The following is a 25,591-nucleotide window of genomic DNA, read 5'->3' as shown; positions in this document are numbered from 1 at the left end:
GCTTCTGGCTTTTTCTGCTTATGTGGTGCTGAGGAATTGAACTCAGGACCTCTTGCATGCGAAGCAAGCACTCTACCACTGAGCCACCTTCCCAGCCCACTTGGCTGATGCTTAACCACAACAAACCACCAAACAAAAGCCTCCACTTATGTGGAGGTATTGCTCAAGTGGTAGAGGAAAATCCTTGTTTAAAAAGCTAAAGGAGAGCACCCAAAACCTTAAGTTCAGGCCCCAGCATCCGTACCAGCAAAGCAAGAAACGGAGCCCCTGACTCAGTTTCCCCCTCCTTTATCCAGGTGTCAGCGTCTCCCAGCACAGGCAGACTCCACAGTCAGACCCCAGTCTGAGGAGACTGCCCAAAACTCGCCCAGGCAACTAGGGAAACTGAGGTCAAGGGGTTTGCCTTCATGGATGTTTCTGGCAGTCCTTGGGCTGTGGGCAGCTTGAGGCTAGAACATCAGCCACTCCATTGACAGAGGCCAGTTACTCCAGGGTGAAAGTGAGGCGGGCAGGAAAGGGGGTGCTCATCTATGAGGAGGGAGCTGGGGACGGGGGAGGGACAAAGAGCCCCAAAGCCAGGAAGAGAGATGAGAGAGAACAAAGAGAGTTAGTCCCGGCTGATCGGCTGGAGCAGACCTGAAAGGCCAGAGCTGTAGGCTCACAGGACACCTCAAGGTTTGGGCTATTGGCTCATGCCCGTAATCCCAGCTACTCAGGAGGCTGAGATCTGAGGATCATGGTTTGAAGTCAATCGAGGGCAGGAAAGCCTGAGAGACTCTTTTATCTCTAATTAACTGACAACAAGCTGGGAAATAGCGCTGTGGCTCAAGGTGCTAGAGCACAAGCCTAGAGCAAAAACACTCAGGGACAGTGCCCAGGCCCTGAGTTCAAGCCCCACGACTGACCAAAAAAAAAAAAAAAAAAAGGCCCTCCTGTGTCTCCAAAGAGGAACATACCTTGTACCCCACAGGTACCCGGAGCCCCAGAGCCTTGATGCTCAGGGGTCTGGCGCTTGTATATCAGGTGGGGCTGCGCATGGCCTGGCCGGGCTGGGGCTCCCTCCAGTGGCTCTATGAAGTAGTCCTCGTTGGAGAGCTGGAATACACCTTTCTAGGGCGAAAATATCAGGGTCACAGAAGTGGGGGTGCATGCACTGGCAGCCCCTCCCACCTTCCCCAGCTAAGTCATACTTCACTCATTCCCACACTGATGTGTGTGTGTGTGTGTGTGTACAGAGTACCGGGACTTGAACCCAGGGCCTCACATTCTCACTTGGTCTGATCACTCAAGGCAGATGCTCTACCACTTGAGCAACACACAACTCCACTTGTGGCTTATTTTTCTGTGTATGTGTGGTTACGTGAAAATAAGATTCTCACACTTTCCTGCCCAGGCTGGCTTCAAACAGTGATCCTCAGATTTCAGCCTCCTGAGCAGCTGGGATGACAGGCGTGAACACTTCCTCTGTATCTCTGCCTGGAATGTTCTAGCCTGCCATTTTCCTCCCCAGCCAGAACTTTCAAAATGAGGCTCAGGAACCCCTCCCAGAGGAGGCTGCTCCCCACATCCACCCAGAATGGGGAATCTGTGAATAAACTGACAAGATGGTGGCCTCTGTGTACCAACTGTCATCTTGAGCTGGGACAGTGCTGCTCGGGCCTCCAGGCGGCTCTACACCCCTTGGCATTCCCTCTGACTCCAGCCAGTGTGTCCCCTCCACCCAGCCAGAGCCCCAGCTCAGCCCTGTCTCTCCCGCAGGCGATGAATCACTCCAGAAGCATCTCTGCCCACACCCAAGCCACCAAGATGCTCACGGCCAACAGCATGGTGTACCCGGGGCTCAGGGCAGAGCACTGTGTAAGTTAGTGAGCTGTCCTCACCCGTGTCTGGCCACACTGGGACTTGCAGCCTGCTGCCGCCCCTTCATTTGCCTGTCCTGTCCTCCTTCTTTCCTTCCCTTCCTTTTCTGTGCCAGCACTGGGACCTTGAACTTGGGGCTTGGATACCGTCTCTCGGTAGCTTTTTTCCCCTCAAGACTAGTGGTCTGCCACTTGAGCCATGGCTCCATTTGCAGCTTCTTGGTGGTTCATTGGAGACAAGTCTCACAGGCTTTAGGCTTTCCTGCCTAGTCTGGCTTTGAATGGACATCTTCCTATCTCAGCCTCCTGAGTTAGCATTACAGGTACCCAACCTAACCTGAATAGTGTGTGTTTCTGTGTGTCTGTGTCTGTGTGTGTGCGCACACTTGAACTCAGGACCTAGGTGCTGTCTCTGAGCATTTTCACTCAAGGCTGGCTCTCTACCCCTTGGACCACAGCTCCACCTCTAGCTTTTTTGCTGGTGAATTGGAAGTGAGAGTCTCTTGGATTTATCTACCATGATCCTCAGCTCTCAGCCTCCTGAGCAGCTGGGATGCCGGTGGTGAGCTGGATTCTGAGCTGCTACCCAGGACTGACCGCCCGGCTGGAGGAGGAAGGCGGCAGCCACCCGGCCAGGCCCCCGCACCCCCCCACACCTGGGCCCCCCACAGCCCCCCGGGGGCCCTCCACGCCCCGCCCTCCCCCCCTGCACACTTGCACACTTACTCACCAGGCCGTGGCAGGCGCTGATGGCGGCGCGGCCGAGCGCGGGCCCGCGCACGGCGCCCAGCAGGTGGCAGGCGGGCGCGCGGGCGTGGATGCGGGCCCCGCGCAGGCCCCCGCCGCCCCGCGTCTCGCTCACGAAGCCGGGCGCCAGCAGGTGCGGGTTCGGGGCCAGGCGGAAGCGCAGCCGCCGCCCGCGGAAGCGCAGCGCGTAGAAGGCCGGGGCCGCGCGTCCCGGCCCGGCCTGCCCGGCCTCCGCGGCCCCCGGCCCGGCCGCCCTGCGGCGCAGGGCCCGCGGCCGCAGCTCGAAGGACAGGAAGGCGCCGTCCGCGTCCACGCGCGCCGGGTACACCACGGCCCCGGGGCCCGCGCCTGCGGGACGGGACGGGAGCGCCGTGAGACGGGCCGGTCACCCCAGCCACTCGGGAGGCTGAGAGCTGAGGATCGCGGTTCAAAGCCAGCCCCGGCGGGAGAGGCCCGGAGACGCTGATCTCCAATGAACCACCAGAAAACCGGAGGTGGCGCTGTGGCTCAAGCGGTAGAGCGCCCGCCTTGAGAGAAAAAGCTAAGGGATGGCACCCAGGCCCAGTTCCAATGCTAGTGCACATGCGTGCACACACACGAAGAGCAGGGCCGTGGGAGTCAGAGTCTAATCCTCATTGCGCTTCCTCTTCTGCTAGTTCATCACTCAGTGCCTCGATCTATCTGCACCACTGCAACAGGTATGTGTACACGCGTGTGCGAGTGTACTAGGATTTGAACTCAGAGCCTGGATGCTCTCCCTTAGCTTTTTTTCTGCCTCAAAGCTGGACCACTGGAGCCACAGCTCCACCCGGGACTTTCCTGGCAGTTAATTGGAAAGTCTCACAGACTTTCCTGTCTTGACTGGCTTTGAACTGCCATCCTCAGATCTCAGCCTCTGGAGTACTGCTAAGTGTTAAGGGCGTGAGCCACCAGTCCCTGGCTGGCAGTAGGTTCTACCCAGGTCTCCCTGCTGGCACTGCCCACCAGCAACTGCTCAAAACCAACCACATCCTGCTGGGCACCCCCCCCCCCCACGCCGGTCACCTCTGCTACTCAGGAGGCTAAGATCTGAGGATCACAGTTCAAAGCCAGCCTGGGCAGGAAAGCCCACGAGACTCTCATCTCCAATGAACCACCAGAAAAGCCGGAAGTGGAGCTGTGGCTCAAATGGTACAAGGCTAGCCTTGAATGAGAACACTCACAGACAGATAGCGCCCAGGTCCTGAGTTCAAGCCCCAGGACCAGCACGCACATGCTCATGGACACACACACACACAGCCTTTGTTACTATGATGACTGTGTGGCTGGTGGTTATGGAATGTGCTCTTGGCACGGGGAGTGTCTCTCCAGGCTTCCTGAGGTGGAGGGAGGAGAGGAGACCACCCAGGCAAGGCGGCCTGGCTCCTCAGACAACTGCAACCACGCAGATCTGGCTTCTGCCCGCTGCATGCAAGGGCCTACTTACTTGAAGAAAGTTCCAGGGCTGGGGAAAAGGAAAAAAATAAAAACAAAAAAAAACCCACCTTCAGATCTCTGCTCTGACCCTTAGCAACTAGAAAAGCTTTCTTCCCCTGGCATTATCTTCTGACCATTGCCCAGGAAGGCAGGAATGTTTAGTGTTGTTTTTGTTTTGGTGTGTGTGTGTGTGTGTGTGTGTGTGTGTGTGTGTGTGTATTTTTGTTTGGAGTTTTTTGGTATGTATCCATTTTCAGAATAATATTAATATTGTAAGTGTATAAAATAAAATGCACAGGGGTTCCCACAATAATACTGACATATGCTTATCAAAATAAGGGGTATGGCTCAAGCACCTGCCTGGCAGACATGAAATCCTGAGTTCAAACCTCCACTAGCACTAAAAAAAAAAGTATAAAATTTAAGTTCCACTACTGTTTTCCAAATATTTATTTATTTTGCTAGTCCTGGGCTTGAACTCAGGGCCTGGGCACTGTCCCTGAGCTTCTTTTGCTCAAGGCTAGCACTCTACCACTTGAGCCACAGCGCCACTTCTGGCTTTTTCTGTGTATGTGGTACTGAGGAATCAAACCCAGGGCTTCATGTATGCAAGGCAAGCACTCTAACTACGCCACCTCCTCAGCCCCCAAATAATTTTTGAAGTGGAATGTGCAACTTTTATGTGGTCCTTTATTAATTTATTTAACAAGATCTAAGCCAGGTGCCAATGGCTCACATCTGTCATCCTAGCCATTCAGTAAGGCTGAGAGATCTGAGGATCAAGGTTCGAAGCCAGCCTACACAGAAAAGTCCGTGAGACTCTTATCTCCAATTAGCCACCAAGAAGCCAGAAGTGGAGCTGGATCTGTGGCTGAAGTAGTAGAGCACCAGGCTTGATTGAAACATCTAAGGGATTGCGCCCAGGTCCTGAGTTCAAGTCCATTGTACACAAGTGCACATGTGCACAAATCTAATGGCAGATCTAACAATGATGGTCATCTGTGATTGGTGATGAGCATAATAAATCTCCTACCATGGCTGGGAAGGTGGCTCAGTGGTAGAGCGCTTGCCTTGCATGCCTGAGGCCCTGGGTTCAATTCCCCAGCACCATATAAGCAAAAAGAAAAAAGCCGGAAGTGGCACTGTGGCTCAAGTGGTAGAGCGCTAGCCTTGAGCTGAAGAGCTGAGAGACAGCGCCCAGGCCCAGAGTTCAGGCCCCACAACCAGACCCAAAAATAAATAAATAAATAAATAAATCTCCTACCAGACACCAACTACAAACAAAATGATACCAGAAAACTACTTGTTTGTTTAAAATACAGGTAACAAAAACCATAGGTGCTGGTAATAGTGATAGAATTTTAATGATAATCATAGTTGAAGGGAATGCCAAATTTCATTTAAGAGGTTAAACAATCTACAGATGTAAATATTTTCCCATCCAAGTTTATGTTGTTGTTGTTTTTTTTGAAGACCAGAGTTTGAACTCAGGACCCTGTGTTTGCTCATCTGGTGCTCCACAACTTAATCCATGCAAATTTATGGATTCTCCAGAACTCATGATCCCTTTGGCCAAGTTAGGACACTTGTAGTACGGTCTACCAGACAGACTGCTTTCTTGGTAAGAAAACAAAGGAGGCCTCAGAGAGGTCCAGAGAACACTATAAAGTCACACAGCTAGAGGAGCAGAACCGATTCTCAAAGCCACACAAAAAAGCTAAGGACAGTGCCAAAGCCACAGCATCACTTCTGGCTTTTTTTTGGTGATTCATTGGACATAAAAGTCACAGAGATCCTTTTCCGGTTCATAAGTGTGATGATTGGGTTCTCACGCACTTGCATGACGTGTGCCCCCTTCTAAACCTTGTTCCAACGTGGGCACATTACCAGTCTGATGTGGAAAAAAAAAAAAAGGCTCACAGACTTTCCTGCCTAGGCTGGCTTTGAACTGCAATCCTCAGATCTCAGCCTTCTAAACAAGATCACAGGCATAAGCCACCAGCACTTCAACTTAAAATACTTTTAAAGGCGGGTTGGGCACCGTAAGTCTACAACAAAATTAAAAACCCACAAAACAAAACACCTCCCTACATGCTGATGGCCAACTTCTGGTAATCCTAGCAACTCAGGCGGCGGATATCCAAAAAAATCACAGTTGGAGGCCAGCCTGGACAGAAAAATCCCTCTCCAAAATAACACAACAATAAAGAGCAGTGCTGGAGGCGTGGCTCAAGTAAAACACTCTAGTACCTTCAAAAGGAAAATGAAAAAAAAAAAGGTAGAGTTCCAGTAGAGACCTCGGTGACTGAACTAGCACCACCTAGTGTTGGCAACACATAATTGCAGGCTCTAGTCCATTGAGTACTCTGGGAGCAGAAGGCAGAGTTAACAACTCTGCCAAGACCACAGCAGATGCTCTACATTACCCGCACCCCTCTCCCAGGGCTGCTGGTGGCTCGTGCTGAGTATGCCCTGCCAAGTCATGATTACCACACTCAGAGTTAAATACTTTGCATATCACCCCTGGGTGACTGGGCTGTCATGTGGAAGTTTCTATGTCAGAAATAAACACCCAACATCACGTTGACCCTAGTCTCCCTCTCAAGAGCCTGAGCTCCCATCCAGCACTTCCGAGGACCTCCAGCCCTGCAGAGGTGGAGAATCCAGACTCAGCAGACACGATGTGGAAAGTGAACCGTGCAACCTGTGGCTAGGCAGGGACAGGAGCGGGAAATGGGGGAAAGCGATGGCAAGGCAACGTTCTCTCTCTCTCTCTCTCGCTCTCTCTCCCCATATATATATATATATATATATATATATATATATATATATATATATATATATTCATTATCTGACTTTTTTTTTTGGGGGGGGGAGTCCGGTCATGGGGCCTGAACTCTGGGCCTGGGCGCTGTCCCTCAGCTCTTCAGCTCAAGACTAGCGCTCTACCACTTGAGCCACAGCGCCACTTCTGGCTTTTTTCTTTTTGCTTATGTAGTGCTGAGGAATCGAACCCAGGGCCTAAGGCATGCAAGGCAAGCGCTCTACCACTGAGCCACCTTCCCAGCCCTATCTGACTCTTTTTGTTTTTGTTGTTGGTCATGGGGCTTGAACTCTGGGCTTGGGCCTGGGTGCTGTCCCTGTGCTCTTCAGCTCAAGGCAAGCGCTCTACCGCTTGAGCCACAGCGCCACTTCCAGTTTTCTAGTGGTTTATTGTAGATAAGTCTCATGGACTTTCCTGCCCCAGCTGGCTTTGAACCATGATCCTCAAATCTCAGCCTCCTGAGTAGCTAGGATTACGGGAGTGAGCCACCAGCACCTGGCTCATTATCTGACTTATGGAACGATGACCCCTCTGTACAACTTAATCACAATAAACTTGTATTTTAAGATGAATAGAGCACCATAGGTGAGTGACATAGATCTTCCTCTGTAAACGGCTATCACAACAGTGTATGCACACTGGTGCCCAGGCAGACTCTGGACTATGATGGTCAGAATACATTTTCCCTTCTTTCATTTCAAAGAAGGTAAGCATTCAACTGGCCATTGGTGGCTCACACCTATCATCCTAACTACTCAAGAGCCTGAGATCTGAGGATCAAAATTTGCAGCTAGAGAAAGAGGGAAGGAGGGAGGGAGTGAGGGAAAGGAGAAGAGAGGAGAAGAGAGGAGAGGAGAGGAGAGGAGAAAAGGGAGGGCCTGGGCACCGGTGGCTCTTCCCTATAATCCTAGCTACTGAGGAGGCTGAGATCTGAGAGTTGTGGTTCAAAGCCAGCCCAAGCAGGAAAGTCCATGAGACTCTTATCTCCAATGAACCACCAGAAAACTGGAAGTGGCACTGTGGCTCAAGTGGTAGAGTGCTAGCCTTGAGCTGAAGAGCTGAGGGACAGCGCCCAGGCCCAAAGTTCAAGCCCCACGACCGAACAAAAAAAAGACTCCAAAGACGGACACTGGACAGTCTTCTTCCCCTGTAGGGATTAGCTCCTGCCTGCCTGCCTGGTCCAACTTTGAGGATTCATTGGAGAGAGACCCCCTTAACCCTACAAGAAATTAATCCATGGTAGTTCCTATTACAAGCCACCCATGTGCCTTATCTCATTTAAGAACCTATGGTGACAAACACTTCTCCAGCACTGATGTTTGTGGGTTTTTTGGGTCCTGGGGCTTAAACTCAGCGCCTGGGCATATGATGGATGACGAACTCTTCTCCAGCAATGGATTTTTGGGGTTTGGGGGTTTGTTGTCCTGGGACTTGAACTCAGGGTCTGGGAGCTGTCCCTCGCTCTTCAGCTCAAGGCTAGTACTAAGCTGGACCACTTGAGTCACTTCCGGTTTCCTGGTGGTTCACTGGAGGTAAGAGTCCCACAGCCTTTCCTGCCCAGGCTGGCTTTGAACCGCGATCCTCAGACCTCAGCCTTCTGAGGAGCTGGGATGACAGGCGTGAGCCGCGTCTCCTGGCCCAGCACTGCCTCTTTCCACAGCTGCCAGAGGGCCTGCAAGGGCAGCTGCTGCTCCCTGGGAGGGGGGGACCCACTTTCCAGCGCCCTCCCCCCCCCCCTGCGGGCAGCGCTGGGTCAGACGCTGCGGGTCCCTGGCGCCCTCGGCCCCGCGCCCGGCCTCCCCATCCCGGCCTCGCCAGGGCTGTGCAGGAGATGCTGGACAGATGAGACTGTCTCTAGCAGATGCTCACTAAAACGCCCAGAGCCGCTGGACCAAAAGCCTCCTCCCCTCAGAGGCCCCCCTCCGTGGCTCCCCCAACCCAGCCCGGCCCCCGCGCCCCCTGCACGGGCCCCAGAAACGAGCTGTCCCCTCCCGGGAGCCCCGGCCCCTCTCCTTCACAGACCATCCATCCTCCTGCCTCAGTTTCCCTCAGCAGGCCCGCGATCCCTCACGGGCAGATGCGCCCCTCGCCACCCCCCTGGACCCTGGACGGAGTGGGGGGTCTGGGGGGACCCTATACCCCCCAAACCCTCATCCCCAGGCCCAGCGCTCCGGACGCGCCGGGAGCGCAGCTTCCCCGCAGGTCGCCCTCGAACCAGGGCCTGGATGGGAGCCAGAGATTCGCGGGAGACCGGCGGGGCGGGGCGGCGGGGCGAACCGGGGGAGGGGGAGAGGAAGAAGCGCCGGCCGGCGGCGCGGCCCGGGGGGAGGGGGAGGCAGGAAGTGCCGGGGCTGCGGGGGAGCCCCGGGCGCCCCGAGGCCGAGCCGAGGCGGGGACGGCGGTCCGGGGACCCCCCCTCGCCCCAAGGCGCCTTCCCGCCCATGGCGCCCCCCATGGCGCGCCCCCGCCCATGGCGCCCCCCATGGCGCCCCCCTTCTGCCCACGCCGCCCCAGGCTGGGATGGAATCGGACCCTGCGCGCGCGGCGCAGCTGTCCTCGGGGTTCGCGCCCTGCTGCGCCCCGGGTGGGGAAGCCGGACCCCCCCCCGATGGAGAGGCTGGACCCCGAGGGGGAAGCCGGACCCCCGAGGGTGATCGGGGCTGGTTCCAGGCCAAAGAATCAGGGGTCTGTGCCGCGATTGCTGTCGGGGGTGGGGGAGCACCCCGGGGCACAGCGGCGCTCCGCTGCCCGTCCTCACCCGGGCCCGGGCGGGGGTCACGCGGGCCGGGCGCGGGGAGGGCGCGGGGCCGGCACCCACCTGGTGCGAGTCCGGGGGCGCCGGGCGTCAGGGCGCAGAGGAGCAGGAGGAGGAGGCGCAGCCGCGCGGGGCTGCGGGGACCTGGCCGGCCGTGCATGGCCCGGCGGGCGGCCGCCCCCACCCCCGCCACCCCCTGGTCTCGATCCCCGGCCGCGCCGTCCGGTCCCAGCCTGGTCCCGGGTCCCACTCAGAGCATAGCCCAGCCGCGTGCAAACTCTCGGGGTCCCGGCCGCGGTGCAGGGCAGCGGCGCTAAGTCCTCGGGCAACAAAAGGCTGCAAGGCCCGCCCCCCTCGGCCGGCGGAGGCGAAGAAAAGACAAGAAGTCGAGAAGGAGAGAAAGAACTGGAGGGAGGGAGAGCGAGGGGCAGGGAGGGACGCCCCGCCCCGCCGGCGCCTGGCCCCGCCCCGCCGCCAGACTCCGCCCACCGGAGCGTGGCCACGCCCCACTACCGGCTATGCCCCGCGGAAGCGTGGCCACGCCCACACTCCGGCCACGCCCCACTGATTGGTGCCTGGTCACGCCTCCGCCATAGGACCACGCCCCCTGTGTGCCCCCGCCCCTCCTGGTGGGTGGTGCCAGGAACCCGGCGGGTGTTGCTCCGGAGCAGCCGCCCGCAAGGCCGAGCGCGCCCCCTGGCGACGGAGCGGGGTGGAACCCTATCCCAGGCTCTGCGCGGGAGGGAGGAGGCGTCCTTGAAGGGTCCTAGGCCCAGGCGCGGGACGCAGGGCGGGGGGTCCCGAGTGGGATCAGGGGTCGTGCAGGGACAGCAGGATCCCCGAGGTCAAGCAGGGAGTCTCTGGATTCCTCCCTCCTTCCGCGGGTCCCCTCCAGCCCCAGCCTCACCCCCGGGCCTGGGCCCTGGCGCGCACCTGCGGCTGCAGATGCCCCCTTAGCCGCCAGGAGCAGCGCACTCGGCCCGGTGGCCTGCAGGACAGGTGGGGACCCCCACCCTCCAGTCTTGGGTCACCCCCACACACACACATACACACCGCCTCAGAGACCCACGTATTTCAATCTCACACGTACTGAAGTCCTTCACTTCTAGCTCCCTTTTCAGCAGAGCTCTGGGGCACCCGTGAGTGTATGTGTATGTGTGTCACACACACGGCCCCCCTCTTCGATGATGTCACCCCCAGGGACCTTCCATCCTACCCCACCTCCTCCATCAGGCCTCAAGGCCTCAGCAGAAACCACATGGCCCTTCACAACTGTCCCCCTTTTTTCTGTGTGTGTGTACTGGTACTGGGACTTGAACTCAGAGCCTAGAGGCTGTCCCATAGCTTTTTCATTCAGGCTCTACCACTTGAACCACAACCCCACTTCCGGCTTTTTGCTGGATCATCTCACAGACTTCCCCTCCAGGGTTGGCTTTAAACTGTGCTCCTCAGATCTGGGCCTCCTGAGTAGCTGGGATTACAGGTGTGAGCCACTAGCACCTGTCTGAGAACCCCTTCTCCCTATTTCCATCCTTTTCCCAGGATGCTGGGCTGTCTGTGCTGTGTCTGCTTGCAGCTGCTTTGCCTTCCTTTTCCATTTGCTTGTGAGTCTCACTGGACACCATAGGAAGGAGTCAGTGGAGAGGCTTAGTCATATCCTCAGGACACAAAACAAGCCAGGCCAACTCCAAATGTTGGAGGGGGGGGGCCTAAGGGCACATTTTGAACAAATCAAGGGATTTCATATTTTAATATATCACCATTTAGAATATCATGTATCCGATTAGTGATTTTTCCCTTCAATCCTTAAAAAAAGAGATTTCTTTTCTCAAAAGTGATTGAACTTCTATATAAGCCAGTATCTCAGTAAGCATACGCAAGCTGGGCACCGGTGGTCATGCCTGTCATCCTAGCTACTCAGAAGGTGGAGATCTGCAGATCATGGTTCAAAACCAAACCCAGCAGGAAAGTCCATGAGACCCTTGTCTCCAATAAACTACCAAAAAACTGGAGTGAAGCTATGGCTCAAGGGTAGAGTGCTAACTTTAAGCAAAAAGAGGTTTAAGGGACAGTACCTAGTTCCTGAGTTCAATCCCCAGGACCAACACACACACACACACACACACACACACACACACACACACACACACACACACACACACACACACAGTATAACTAAAACTATTAGAAATTAATCAACATTTTAAAAGAAGTTGGTCATGATGGTGACATTTGTAATTTCAGAATTTGAGAGGCAGAGATAGGAGGATCACAAATTCAAAGCCAGCCTAGCTGAGAGTTTATGGAAAGAAAGAAAGAAAGAAAGAAAGAAAGAAAGAAAGAAAGAAAGAAAGAAAGAAAGAAAGAAAGAGAGAAAGAAAGAGAGAAAGAAAGAAAGAGAGAAAGAAAGAAAGAGAGAGAGAGAAAGGAAGGAAGGAAGAAAGGAAGGAAGGAAGAAAGGAAGAGGAAAGAAAGGAAAGAAACCATATTCATTTAGTTTCTTTATTTGTTTATATATTAGTAGATTGTTAAAAAGCAGGAAATCTGGGGGCTAACAATTGTTAGAAAACTGGGCTGAGGGCTGGGAAGGTGGCTCAGTGGTAGAGTGCTTGCCTTGCATGCCTGAGGCCCTGGGTTCGATTCCTTAGCACCACATAAGCATAAAGAATAAAAGCCAGAAGTGGCGCTGTGGCTCAAGTGGTAGAGTGCTAGCCTTGAGCTGAAAAGCTGAGGGACAGCGCCCAGGCCCAGAGTTCAGGCCCCACGACCAGACCCAAAAAAAAAAAAAAAAAAAAAAGAAAACTGGGCTGGGAAGGTGGCTCAGTGGTAGAGTGCTTGCCTTGCATGCATGAGGCCCTGGGTTCGATTCCTCAGCACCACATAAGAAAAAAGCCGGAAGTGGCACTGTGGCTCAAGTGGTAGAGCGCTAGCCTTGAGCTGAAGAGCTGAGGGACAGCGCCCAGGCCCAGAGTTCAAGCCCCATGACTGGCAAAAAAAAAAAAAAAAAAATTGTTAGAAAACTGAGTCATGAGTGTTAGGAAAGATCAAGCAGAAGAAGAAAGAAGAAAAAGAAGGCAGAGACCTCCCCAGCCCAGAGCAGGCTTTAATCATGGCTGCAAAGGGACTCAACAGGAGAGACAAGGAGAGTTGAAGAGACCAGGAAGGAGCAGAGAAATGGGAGGAGGCTAGGTTGGTTTTGTTTTGTTTGTTTAGTTTCCAGTCCTGGGGCTTGAACTCAGGGCCTGGGCACTATCCCTCAGCTCTTCAGCTCAAGGCTAGCGCTCTAGCACTTGAGCCACAGCGCCACTTCTGGCTTTTCTCTTTTTGCTCATGTGGTGCTGAGGAAATGAACCCAGGGCCTCCATGCATGCGAGGCAAGCACTCTACCACTGAGCCACCTTCCCAGCCCCTGTCCATGGGCTTCTTTTGCTCAGGGCTAATGCTCCACTACTTGAGCTACAGAGCCACTTCCAGCTTTTTCTGTGTATGTGGTACTGAGGAATGGAACCCAGGGCTTCATGCATGCAAAGCAAGCATTCTACCAATGAGCCACATTCCCAGCCCCTAGGGTTTAGAGTTTTGGTGTAGTTGTTGTTGTTGTTTGTCAGTCGTGGGGCTTGAACTCTGGGCCTGGGCGCTGTCCCTCAACTCTTCAGCTCAAGGTAAGTGCTCTACCACTTGAGCCACAACACCACTTCTGGTTTTCTGGTGGTTCATTGGAAATAAGAGTGGACTTTTCCTGCCTGGGCTGGCTTTGAACTGCAATCCTCAGATCTCAGCCTCCTGAGTAGCTAGGATTACAGGCATGAGCCACCAGCACCCCGCTCCATAAGACTCCTATCTTCCATTAATCACCCCCTAAAAGCCAGAAGTAGAGTTGTAGCTCAAGTGGTAAAACACTACCCTTGAGTGAGAAAGCTCGGAGACAGGCCCTGCATTCAAACCCCAGGCTTGGCATACACAAAAAAAATTTTTTTAAAGAAAATATTGCAAAGTACTATATATTTAAATGTATGCCAGGCGCTGGTGGCTCACGCCATTAATCCTAGCTACTCAGGAGGCTGAAATCTGAAGATCACAGTTCAAAGCCAGCCCAGGCAGGAAAGTCCATGAGATTCTTAGCTCCAATAAACCACTCAGAAAACCAGAAGTGGCGCTGTGGCTCAAGTGGTAGAGCACTAGCCTTGAGCTGAAGAGCTGAGGGACAGCACTCATGCCCAGAGTTCAAGCCCCATGAAAAAAAAAAAAAAAAACACTTATAAGTGAGCCTGGTGCTGGTGGCTCACACCTGTCATCCTAGGCTACTCAGTAGGCTGAGATCTGAGGAGTATGGTTCAAAGCCAGCCCAGGCAGAAAGTCCATAAGACTTTTATCTCCCATGAACCACCAGAAAACCAGAAGTGATGCTGTGGCTGAAGTGGTAGAGCACTGGCCTTGAGCTGAAGAGCTGAGGGACAGCGCCCAGGCTCAGAGTTTAAGCCCCATGACTGACAAAATAAAATAAAATAAATAATAAATGAATAGAGGACAATAAAAAATCTAGGCACACACACACACACACACACACACACACACACACACACACAAATACCTCTGGATCTCAATTAATTTTTTTTTTTTTTTGGTGGGTGGTGGGGCTTCAACTCAGGGCCTGGGCGCTGCCCCTGAGCTCTCTTGTTCAAGGCCAGTGCTCTACCACATTGAGCCACAGCTCCACTTCCGGTTTTCTGGTGGTTCATTGGAGATAAGAGTCTCACGGACTTTTCTGCCTGGGCTGGCTTTGAACTGTGATCCTCAGATCTCATCAACCTCTTGAATAGCTAGGATGACAGGCACCCTGCTCAATTAATTTTTTTTTCTCTGTATAATGGAGACAATAACTGGCTATTTTGCAGGTTCTTTTTTTTTTGGGGGGGGGGAGGTCCGGTCTGAACTCTGGGCCTGGGCACTGTCCCTCAGCTCTTCAGCTCAAGGCTAGCGCTCTACCACTTGAGCCTCAGCCCCACTTCCAACTTTTTCTGCTTATGTGGTGCTGAGGAATCGAACCCAGGGCCTCATGCATGCAAGGCAAGCGCTCTACCACTGAGCCACCTTCCCAGCCCCTTTGCAGGTTCTTTAACACAGTATTTCTCCACTCAACATGATTTTGCCTCCATGGGAATTTTTGATGTCTGGAAGATATTTGGGGTTGTTATAGCTCAAGAAAAGATACTGCTAAATGACACAGGCCCCTGCAGTAAAGAACGATCCAGGCCCAGATGTCAGAAGTGGAAGAATGCGCTGTGTGCCAATGATTCACGCCTGTCATCGCAGCTCCTAAACGGGCTAAAACCAGAAAATCCAGGTCCCAAGCTAATCTGGGCAGACAGAGTTATCTCCAGTCAACCAGCAAAAAGCCAGAAGTGAAGGTATACCTCAAAAGTATGGAGCACCAGCCTTGAGGGGAAAAAGCTAAAGCTAAGCAAGAATGAAAGGCCCTGCCAGGCACTGGTAGCTCACGCCTGTCATCCTAGCTAATCAGGAGGCTGAGATCTGAGGATCATGCTTCAAAGCCAGCCCAGGCAGGAAAGTCCACGAAACGCTTATCTCCAATGAACCACCAGATGTGGCTCAAGTGGTAGAGTACTCAAGCTGAAGAGCTCAGGAACAGCACCTAGGCCCAGAGTTCAAGGCCCACAACCGACCAAAACAAAAAAGAAAGGCCCTGTGTTCAAGTCTCAGTATTGGCATCCCCCCCCACACACACACACACTCACAAGCACATACCCACACTCACATGCGCATACACAGAGAAGCCCCTTCCTAGGATACAGGACAGGAAGTGGGCTGAGCGGGAGCTGGCCTGGGGCTGAGGGCCTGGCTTGGTAAGGGTGTGAGCAGCCGCTGTGACCCTAGTTAGCCATTGTTCCGGAAGCCCTGGAGACGCCATGTCTGCAGTGTGGCCCTGCTCACCAGGGCTGAGACACTGCCCTGGCACCAGGCAGGAGAAACCACAGTCATTAGACAGTTAGCAAAGGCCCAGGACCCAATCTTCCTCCTCCTCCTCTGCTCCTCCTCCCCTTCCTCTTCTCCACTTCCTTCTCCTCCTCCTCCTCCACTCCTCCTCTCCTTCCTCTTTTCCTCCTCCTTCTCTTTCTCCTGCTCCTCCTCCTCCTCTTCTTTTTATTGTTTTCCTTCTTTTTCATACTATTATTTTAACAAATGATGTTCCATAGTTTCATGTCTGAAATCATTTGTAAACCATCTTATGCATCTCTATTATATTTACTGCATATTGTACTTAAGAGCTGCTTCTACTTATTATTTATCCCCAAACATTTTTTTATGTATTTTTTTAGCCTGTAGAATGAAACAGTTTGTCTCAACATTCAAAACCAAAATCCTCACTGGTAACAAGATACAGGATAAAAAGGAATTACATGGGTCGTTTCTTTTTGTGGTTAATCAAGATATCATTAGACTCCTGGGTAATGTGCTGCCTTGCAGTGGAGATTGGATTGATTTAAAACACATGAAACTTATTATGAAATTGCTGTTTACTAACATTAAAACCAGAGCTGCCCAGGCACCAGTGGCTAGACACTGTCCCTCAGGATTTTTTTGTTCAAGGCTGGTGCTCTACCACTTGAGCCACAGCTCCACTTCTGGTTTGGGGTGGTTAATTGGAAATAAGAGTCTCATAGACTTTCCAGCCCATGCTGGCTCTGACCTATGATCCTCAGATCACAGCCTCCTGAGTCACTAGTATTACAGACAGGAGCCACATGCCCAGCTCTGCTTGGCTTTTCTGTCCCAGGCTGGCATTACCCCACTAGAGCTAAGCCCCTACTTCTGGCTCTTTTCACTGGTTAATTGGAGCTAAGAGTCTCACAGTGTCTGCCTGTGCTGGCTTCAAACTATAAACCTTAGAGCTCACTTAAAGTGGTAGAGCACTAGACTTAAGCACAAAAGTTCAGGGACAATGCCCAGGCCCCTAGTTTAAGCCTCAGGATCAATACACACAGACACACACAGACACACAGACACACAGACACACAGACACACACACACACACACACACACACACACACACACACACAGATGAAACGAGAACAAAATCTGTAAGAAATAAAACTAACCAAGTGCCTACATGAAGAAGTCAAAATTTGACCATACAAAGGTGGACAAATGCAGTAGTGTGTACAAAGGCAGTAGTGGTACTCACTGGATACTACGCGGAAAATAAACTACACAACTTGTGGGTGGGGACAGGAGGGGAAACTGGAAGAGAGCTAAGGAGGGGGGACATTGTCCAAAAAGAAATGTATTTTTTTTCTTTTTTCTTTTTTTTTTGTCGGTTGTGAGGCCTGAGCTCTGGGCCTGGGCGCTGTCCCTCAACACCTCTACCACTTGAGCCACAGCACCACTTCCGGCTTTTTCTGCTTATGTGGTTTTAAGGAATCAAACCCAGGACCTCATGCACACAAGGCAAGCACTCTACCACCACTGAGCCACCTTCCCAGCCCCAAGAAATGTATCCTTGATCTGGGTACTGGTGGCTCACATCTGTCATCCCAGATACTCAGGAGGCTGAGATCTGAGGATCATGGTTTCTTTTGGTTGGTCATGGGGCCTGGGAGCTCTCCCTCAGCTCTTTAGCTCTGGGATAGTGCTGGAATTCTGTCTAGAAGCACCAACAGCAAGGAGCAAGCAGAGCCACACCTTTGGGATTTGGGAATGGGTGTGGGAATGGTTTCCAACATCCAATCCAATTCAAGTCCCAGCAGCTCAATCAGCTGTGGGAAAGCAGAAGAAGAGCTTTTTTTAATTTACTCTTTTCTTTTCTTTTCTTTTTTTGTCAGTCATGGAGGCTGAACTGTGGGCCTGGGCGCTGTCCCTCAGCTCTTCAGCTCAAGGTTAGCGCTCTACCACTTGAGCCACAGTGCCACTTCTGGCTTTTTCTGCTTATGTAGTGCTGAGGAATCGAACCCAGGGCCTCATGCCTGCAAGGCAAGCGCTCTACCACTGAGCCACCTTCCCAGCCTTATTTATTTATTTTTTATGCTGTTCCTAGGGCTTGAACTCAGAGCCAGAACCCTGTCCCTGAGCTTTCTGCTCAAGGCTAGTGCTGTACCAATTGGGCCACAGCCCCACTTCCAGCTTTTGAATGGTTCATTGGAAACAAGTATCACACACTTTTCTACCCCATCTCGCTTCAAACAATTCTTCAGGACAGGCGCTGGTGGCTCAAGCCTGTATTCCTAGCTACTCATGAGGCTGAGATCTGAGGCTCGTGGTTCAAAGCCAGCTTGGGCAGGAAAATACATGAAACTATTTTTTTTGTTGTTGGTCATGGGGCTTGAACTCTGGGCCTGGGCATGGTCCCTGAGCTCTTCAGCTCAAGGCAAGCGTTCTACCACTTGAGCCTCAGCACTACTTTCAGTTTTCTGGTGGTTCATTGGAGCTAAGAGTCTCACAGATATTTCTGCCAGGGCTGGCTTTGAACCATGATCCTCAGATCTCAGCTTCCTGAGAAGTTAGGATTACAGGCGTGAGCCACCGGTGCCCGGTCATGAGACTGATTTCCAGTGGACCACCAGAAAACTGGAAGTGGCACTGTGGCTCACATAATAGAGTTCTTGTGTTGAGCTGAACAGCTCAGGGACAGCATCCAGGCCCAGAGTTCAAGCCCCACGACTGACAGAAAGAGAGAAAAGAGAGAGAGAGAGAGAGAGAGAGAGAGAGAGAGAGAGAGAGAGAGAGAGAGAGAGAGAGAGAGAGAGAGAGAGAGAGAGAGAGAGAGAGAGAGAACAGACTAGACTTCTCAGATCTCAGCCTCCTGAGTGGTTAGGATGACAGGTGTGAGCCACCAGTGGTCAGCTTTGGTTAAGTAGCTTTGGTTAAATGCCCTTGGGAAAAATTGATGGATTTTTGAGTCTTAAAAACTTAGTATTTGGGGCTGGGAATGTGGCTTAGTGTAGAGTGCTTGTCTAACAAGCATGAAGTCCTGGGTTCGATTCCTCAGTACCATATAAACAGAAAAGGCCAGAAGTGGCACTATGGCTCAAGTGGTAGAGTGCTAGCCTTGAGCAAAAGAAGCTCAGGGCTCCCCTATGACCCAGCAATCCCACTTTTGGGCATTTACCCAAATGATCACAAACAAGACCATACTAAAGCTACCAGCAGGGCTGGGAAGGTGGCTCAGTTCAGTGGTAGAGCGCTTGCCTTGCATGCATGAGGCCCTGGGTTCGATTCCTCAGCACCATATAAGCAAAAAGAAAAAAGGCAGAAGTGGTGCTGTGGCTCAAGTGGTAGAGTGCTAGCCTTGAGCTGAAGAGCTGAGGGACAGAGCCCAGGCCCAGAGTTCAAGCCCCACGACAGGACCCAAAAAAATAAAAAATTAAAAAAAAATAAAGCTACCAGCACAACTATGTTTATTGCAGCATTATTTACCATAGCTAAGATATGGAAGCAACCCAGATGCCCCTCAGTAAATGAATGGGTCTAGAAAATGTGGTATATATACACAATGGAATTCGATGCCTCCATCAGAAAGAATGACATCACCCCATTTGCTAGGAAATGGAAAAGACTTGGAAAAAATTATATTAAGTGAAGTAAGCCAGGCCCAAAGAAACATAGGTCCCATGGTTTCCCTTATTTTCAATAACTAGTATATGTCTGGGACAAGCAGAAAAGGTCAAAAGCTATGTACATATGACCAGATAAGATGATGTTAAGTGAAATGAACCCCAAGATAGGGACACAGTGATTTTTTTCTTTCTTGCTATTGTTTCTAACGTATTTATAATGTACCATGTGATTTTTTTTTTTGTTGCTTTGTATGTTCCTCCCCCACAGTATAATTCCTGTTTTCACTGTATTTGATGTCGGTCTAATTTGGGGAGGGGAAGGGAAAAAACAAAATGTTTAAATAGGGATACAGGTTGACCCATTACAACAATGATAATGTACAAGACACTATGTTGAAAAACAAACTTTACAATTTAGAAGGGGGCGGGAGGTATAGTTGTGGAGGGAGGAGGGAGGAGGCAACAATGCTTGATAGGAAATGTACTCATTACCTTGCTCCTGTAACTGTAACACCTCTGTACGGCATTTTTACAATAAAAAACTTATTTAAAAAAAAAAAAAAAGAAGCTCAGGGACAGTGCCCAAGCCCTGAATTCAAACTCCAGGACTGGTAAAACAAAACAAAACAAAACCTTAGTGTTTAAAAACAGGAATATAGCTGGGCACTGGTGGCTCACGCCTGTAATCCTAGCTACTCAGGAGTCTGAGAGCTGAGGATCTTCGTGGTTTAAAGCCAGCCCCGGCAGGAAAGTCCGAGAGACTTTATCTCCAATGAACCACCAGAAAACCAGAAGTGGTGCTGTGGCTCAAGTGCAATCACCTTGAGCCGAAGAGCTTAAGGATAGCATGCGCAGGCCCAGAGTTCAAGCCCTGTGACTAAACAAAAAAAAAAAAAAAAAAAAAAAAGCAAACAAGAGTATAAAAAAAGGCTCATAACTTTGTAAAATTATATGACATATTACTGGGTGCTGATGGATTTTGCCTGTAAGATCAAAGTTCAAAGCCAGCCAGGGCACACAAATCTTAGAGAATAATCTCCTTTTTCTCCTCCTCCTCTTCCTCCTCCTCCTCCTCCTTCTCCGCCTCTTTCATGTTGTACGTTGGGTACCTGTGGCTCTACCATTTGTGCCCCAACTCCACTTTTTTTTTTTTGTTTTGTTTTTGATGCTTAATTGGAGTTGAGAGTCTCCCGGGGCTTTCCTGCCCCAGCTGGCTTTGACCCATGATCCTCAGCTTCCTGAGTAGCTAAGATTACACACATGAGCCACCAGTGCCTTGCTCCTTTCTAGCTCTGAAGAATCTTATCTCCAATTAAGGAGCAAAAATCTGGAAGTGGATTTGTGGCTGTAGTGGTAGAGTACCACCCTGGAACAAAAAAGCCAGAGTGTGAGGCCCTGAGTTCAAGTCCTTGTACTGGTGTGCACCACATGCATGCACACACACACACCTACAAAAACACAGAAACACCAAGATTAGATGACAGGTTAAATATGAAAGAGCTTTGTAAAATAATTAATAATAATAATGATAAATAATAATATTGCCAGGCACCAATGACTCTTGCCTGTCATCCTAGCTACTCAGGAGGCTGAGATCTGAGGATCAGAGTTCAAAGCCAGCCTGGACAGAAAAGACAATGATACTCTTGTCTCCAATTAACCACCAAAATACTAGAAGTAGAGGTGTAGCCCAAGTAGTAGAAAAGCAGCCCTAAGCGGGAAAGCTAAAGAAGAGCATCCAGGCCCTGAGTTCGAGGCCCACACTACCCACACAGAAAATAAGAAAAAAGCCAGGCGCAGGTGGCTCACACCTGTCATCCTAAGTACTCAGGAGGTTGAGATCTGAGGATCACAGTTCAAAGCCAGCCTGGGCAGGAAAGTCCATGAGACTCTTATCTCCAATAAACCACCAGAAAACCGGAAGTGGCGCTGTGGCTCAAGTGGTAGAGCACTTGCCTTTAGCTTAAGAGTTGAGGGACAGGGGCTGGGAAGGTGGCTTAGTGGTAGAGCACTTGCCTTGCATGCCTGAGGCCCTGGGTTTGATTCCTCAGCACCACATAAGAAAAAAAATGTCAGGAGTGGCGCTGTGGCTCAAGTGGTAGAGCGCTAGCCTTGAGCTGAAGAGCTGAGGGACAGTGCCCAGGCCCAGAGTTCAGGTCCCACAACCGGACCCCCCCCCAAAAAAAAAAGAGTTGAGGGACAGCGCCCAGCCCCAGAGTTCAAGCCCCACGACCAACAAAAGAAAAGAAGAAAAAAGATGAGCTGAGTGCTGGTGGCTCACTCACTAGCTACTCAGGACGTTCAGATCTAAGGGTTGTGGTTCAAAGCCAGCCTGGGCAGAAAAATCCATAAGATTCTTATCTTCAACAAACTCCCCAAAAGCTAGAATTGGAGTTGTGGCTTATGTGGTAGAGCACTAACCTTGAGCAAAAAAAAGCTCAGGGACAGCATCCAGACTTAGCAAAAGTTAAAATAAAAATAAAAAGGAAAAGAATACCTCGAGGAAGCATCTCTCACTTACAGCTGCAAAGGAATTCTTGCTTTTGTTATTTATTTATTTATTTATTTATTTTGGGGCTTGAACTGTGGGCCTGGTGCTACCCTTCAGCTCTTAAGATCAAGGCTAGCGCTCTACCACTTGAGCCACAGCGCCACTTTGAGTTTTCTGAGTGATTTATTGGAGATAAGAGTCTCACAAGGCCTTTCCTGCCTGAACTGGCTTTGAACCACGATTCTCAGATCTCAGCCTCCTGAGTAGCTAGGATGACAGATGTGAGCCACCGGCGTCCAGCTTGCATTTGCTATTTAACTGGCTTTCTATGAGGTCACAGGAGTTAAAGGTTTAACTCAAGAACCAGAATGTAAACTGGGTCCTGGTGGCTCATGCCTGTCATCCTAGCTAGCTACTCAGGAGGCTGAGATCTAAGGAACTAAGTTCAAAGCCAGCCTGGGCAGGAAAGTCCCTGTGAAACTCTGATCTCCAGTAACTAATACAAAAACTGGAAGTGGAGCTGTGGCTCAAAGAGCACTAGTGAAAGATTATTAGACTTTGCCAGAGAACCATGCAGACATCCAGGTACAGAGAACGCTGGGAAAGGGGGCCGGCAAGACCCCTTCTCACAAGGGAGAAGTGAGAAGAAGCACCTGCTATTGTCTGAGGTGACCTATATAACCTAGGAGGCTTAGGAGGAGCTAGAAGGGGCTAAGAGGCAGAGACCAAGGGGCTTCATCATGGTGGACTAGGATTTATGGCTGCTATCCAAATAGTAGATAAAGGTCCTGCAGCTACCCAGACCTGAAGGTCACTCTCAGGGGTGGGAGCTGCCCCAGAGAAGGGCCATCACAAGGTAAAGGGGGTTGGAAGTTGATTATTTACTGCCTTTACTACATGGGCCTAGTGTTGCCTAGAAAGGGCGCATGCTAAGCTGTGGAGAAGAGAAGGAGTGGACTAAGCTATGGGAAGGGAGCTCATTTGGCTAACAACTGACCTTGACCAAAAGAGCTCAGGGACAGTGTGTCCAGGTCCTGAGTTCAAGCCCCACAACTGACACATACAAAAAAAAACAGCCAGGTTGTATCTAGACATATAAATGGAGAATCAGGAAAGGTTCTCTAGTAGCCTGGTAGACACTGACATGTGCACACACACACACACACACACACATTGCAGGAGAAAGAGATGCACATGGAAGAGAATTGTGAACCAGCCATTTCTCAACCATGGGCCTTGACCTACTGTCCAGTGTCTTCCAAGCTAGCACTTACTCTGTGTTCTCCAGGGCCTCTTGAAATGTGGCTCTGATGTCTCTTTCTTTTATATATTTATTTTTATGCTGGTCCTAGGGCTTAAACTCAGTGCCTGGGCTCTGTCCCTCTGCCTTTTTACTTTGAGCTACAGAGCCACTTCTGGTTTTCTGGTGGTTCCTGCCCAGGCTGGCTTTGAACTGTGATCCTCAGATCTCAGCCTCCTGAGTAGGTAGGATGACAGGCGTGAGCCACCAGCATCCAGCTCTACTACCTGTCTTAGGCCGTAGCCTGTTCTTCCAGTCTGTAATTTGGCCAAGTCTTTCCATGGCTTTGCTCTGTTTGTACCAAAGACAATTTCTAAATTCTCTTGGGCCTGTTTAACTTTGATCTCTACAAACATTTATTGTGATGAATACCAGGATCCCCATGGCATGTCTTTGGACAGATTCTGTTTAGCAATAGGCTGACACGTCTTTGCGTTGTTTTATAGTCTGTAGAGAGTTCAGCCAGTTTCTGATCTTTAAGTATGTGACCTTGAATAAAGTCCTGCTAATCTCTGAGCATTGGTTTCCCCATGAGCAAAAGGAGAACATGCTAGAATTGGCCTTGTAGAGTTGCCCTGTGAAATGAATGGTAATTCACTGAAGACTGGCCTAGCATGATGCATGACACAAAATGACCATGCAATAAGAAGTTAACGCACAGTGCTGGTGGCTCACGCCTGTCATCCCAGCTACTCGGGAGGCTGAGATCTGAGGATGAAGGTTCAAAACCAGCTCGGGCAGGAAAGTCCATGAGACTCTGATATCCAATTAACTACTCAGAAAAAGTCCGAATTGGCACTGTGGCTCAAGTGATAGAGCACTAGCCTTGATCAAAAGAAGCTCAGGGACAACATCCAGGCCTAGAGTTCAAGCCCCAGGATTGGCACAAAACACACACACACACACACACACACACACACACACACACACACACACACACACACACACACACATGCACGCACGCACACACACACAGAAGCAGCAAAAGGAAGTGATTCTTTCTGTTCCTGGTGGCCCTGGGTTCCATCAGTCTCTTCTTTCTGAGGTTTGGAGGATTCAGCCAAGAGTTAGTGTTAGACCCTGTGACTCACTGTGGATGATAAAACGTTTTCTTGAGCCCCCTGCTGGTAGCTCATACTTGCAATCTTTGCTACTCAAGAGGCCGAGATTGTAGATTGTGGTTCAAAGCCAGTTCAAGCAGGAAAGCCCTTAAGACTCTTAATCTCCAGTTAACTATTCAGAAAAAGTCCGAACTAGTGCTGTGGCTCAAGTGGTAGAGTGCTTGCCTAGCGTGCCTGAAGCCCTGGGTTTGATTCCTCAGTACCACATACACAGAAAAAGCCAGAAATGGAGCTACAGTTCAGGTGGTAGAGTGCTAAGCCTTGAGCAAAAGCTCAGGGACAGTGCCCAGGCCCTGAGTACAAGCCCCAGGACTAGCCAAAAAAATAAAAATAAACTGTAATTACAAGGTGTTTACTTGTGATCAGTTAGGGAGATAAATCCTTATCAAAGGAGTTAAAAGAACAAAACAGCTGGGCGCTGGTGGCTCACACCTGTAATCCTAGCTACTCTGGAGGCTGAGATCTGAGGATTGCTATTCAAAACCAGCCCTAGCAGGAAAGTCCGTGAGACTCTTCTCTACAATTAACCTGAGGCTGATGTCTGTATCCCTGAGATTCTGAAGATGTCCTCAGGTGCTGTCTCCAGTGCAGGCCATGGAATTGAAGCAGGAAAAATGAGAGAAAATAAGGTGAATGGCAGCCAGGAATTTAGAAACATAGCACTATCCTCTTTGTTTTAACCCTCACATTCCTTCATAAGCTGTATTCCTTCATAAGCAGTATTAAAGAGAGAGAGAGAGAAAGAGAGAGAGAGAGAACGCAAGTGCATCTCTCTCCATCTGACCTTGCCTACTAGCCCCAAACAATCAGTATGCTCTAAAAACTCAGAAGGAGCATCATAAAAAAAGACATGTGAGCTGGGTGCTGGTGGCTCACACCTGTCATCCTAGCTACTCAGGAGGCTGAGATCTGAGGATCACGATGCAAAAGCCAGCCCAAGCAGGAAAGTCCATGAGACCCTTATCTCCAATTAACCATCAGAAAACTGGAAGGGGCGCTATGGCTCAAATGGTAGAGTGTTAACTATGAGCTGAAGAGCTCAGGGACAGTGCCCAGGCCCAGAGTTCAAGCCCCACTACAGACAGAAAACAAAAACAAAAACAAAAACAAAATAGCAGCCGTCAAGTGTGCTGCTTGTGGGAAAGAGAAATCTTTATGGATGGGGTGGGGAGGAAGAAGGCCCCACTGGGGTGGGAGTGATCCACTGACCTCACTACCTGCTCCAGCCCCACCTGCCACCCACCCTGTGTCAGCCCTGCTTCCAGCCTGCTGTGCTGGGAAAAGGAAATTGTAAGGCTTTGGTAATAATTAGAAAATAGCCCTCTTTCTAGCAGGGCGCTGGTGGCTCACGCCTGTAATCCTAGCTACTCAGGAGGCTGAGATATGAGGATCGCGGTTCAAAGCCAGCCCGGGCAGGAGAGACCGTGAGACTCCTATCTCCAATAAACCACCAGAAAACCAGAGGTG

At 50.9% G+C, this 25,591-nt stretch overlaps 1 protein-coding gene and 1 non-coding gene across 2 annotated transcripts in view; one reads left to right on the top strand and one right to left on the bottom strand.

Moving 5' to 3' along the window:
* The window catches only part of Adamts7 (ADAM metallopeptidase with thrombospondin type 1 motif 7), a 35,655-nt gene extending 25,855 nt beyond the window's left edge, over window positions 1–9,800 (bottom strand). Inside the window, exons 1-3 of the mRNA XM_070042781.1 lie at window positions 9,704–9,800; window positions 2,590–2,954; window positions 957–1,110 (exon numbers count right to left, since the gene is read on the bottom strand). Coding sequence (XP_069898882.1) covers window positions 957–1,110; window positions 2,590–2,954; window positions 9,704–9,800 — 616 coding nt within the window. The remainder of the gene's footprint in view (window positions 1–956; window positions 1,111–2,589; window positions 2,955–9,703) is intronic.
* On the top strand, window positions 5,854–5,958 carry LOC138842157 (small nucleolar RNA U13). The gene has a single exon (XR_011376609.1). It is a non-coding gene; the product is annotated as a small nucleolar RNA U13 (small nucleolar RNA).
* Window positions 9,801–25,591: the final 15,791 nt, after the last annotated feature.

This window comes from Dipodomys merriami, unplaced genomic scaffold (genome assembly GCF_024711535.1).
Source record: "Dipodomys merriami isolate MVZ:Mamm:240054 unplaced genomic scaffold, mDipMer1.0.p SCAF_33, whole genome shotgun sequence".
Lineage (NCBI taxonomy): Eukaryota > Metazoa > Chordata > Mammalia > Rodentia > Heteromyidae > Dipodomys > Dipodomys merriami.
Note: the sequence above shows the minus strand (reverse complement) of the source record. Positions and strands in the feature narration are given on the sequence as shown.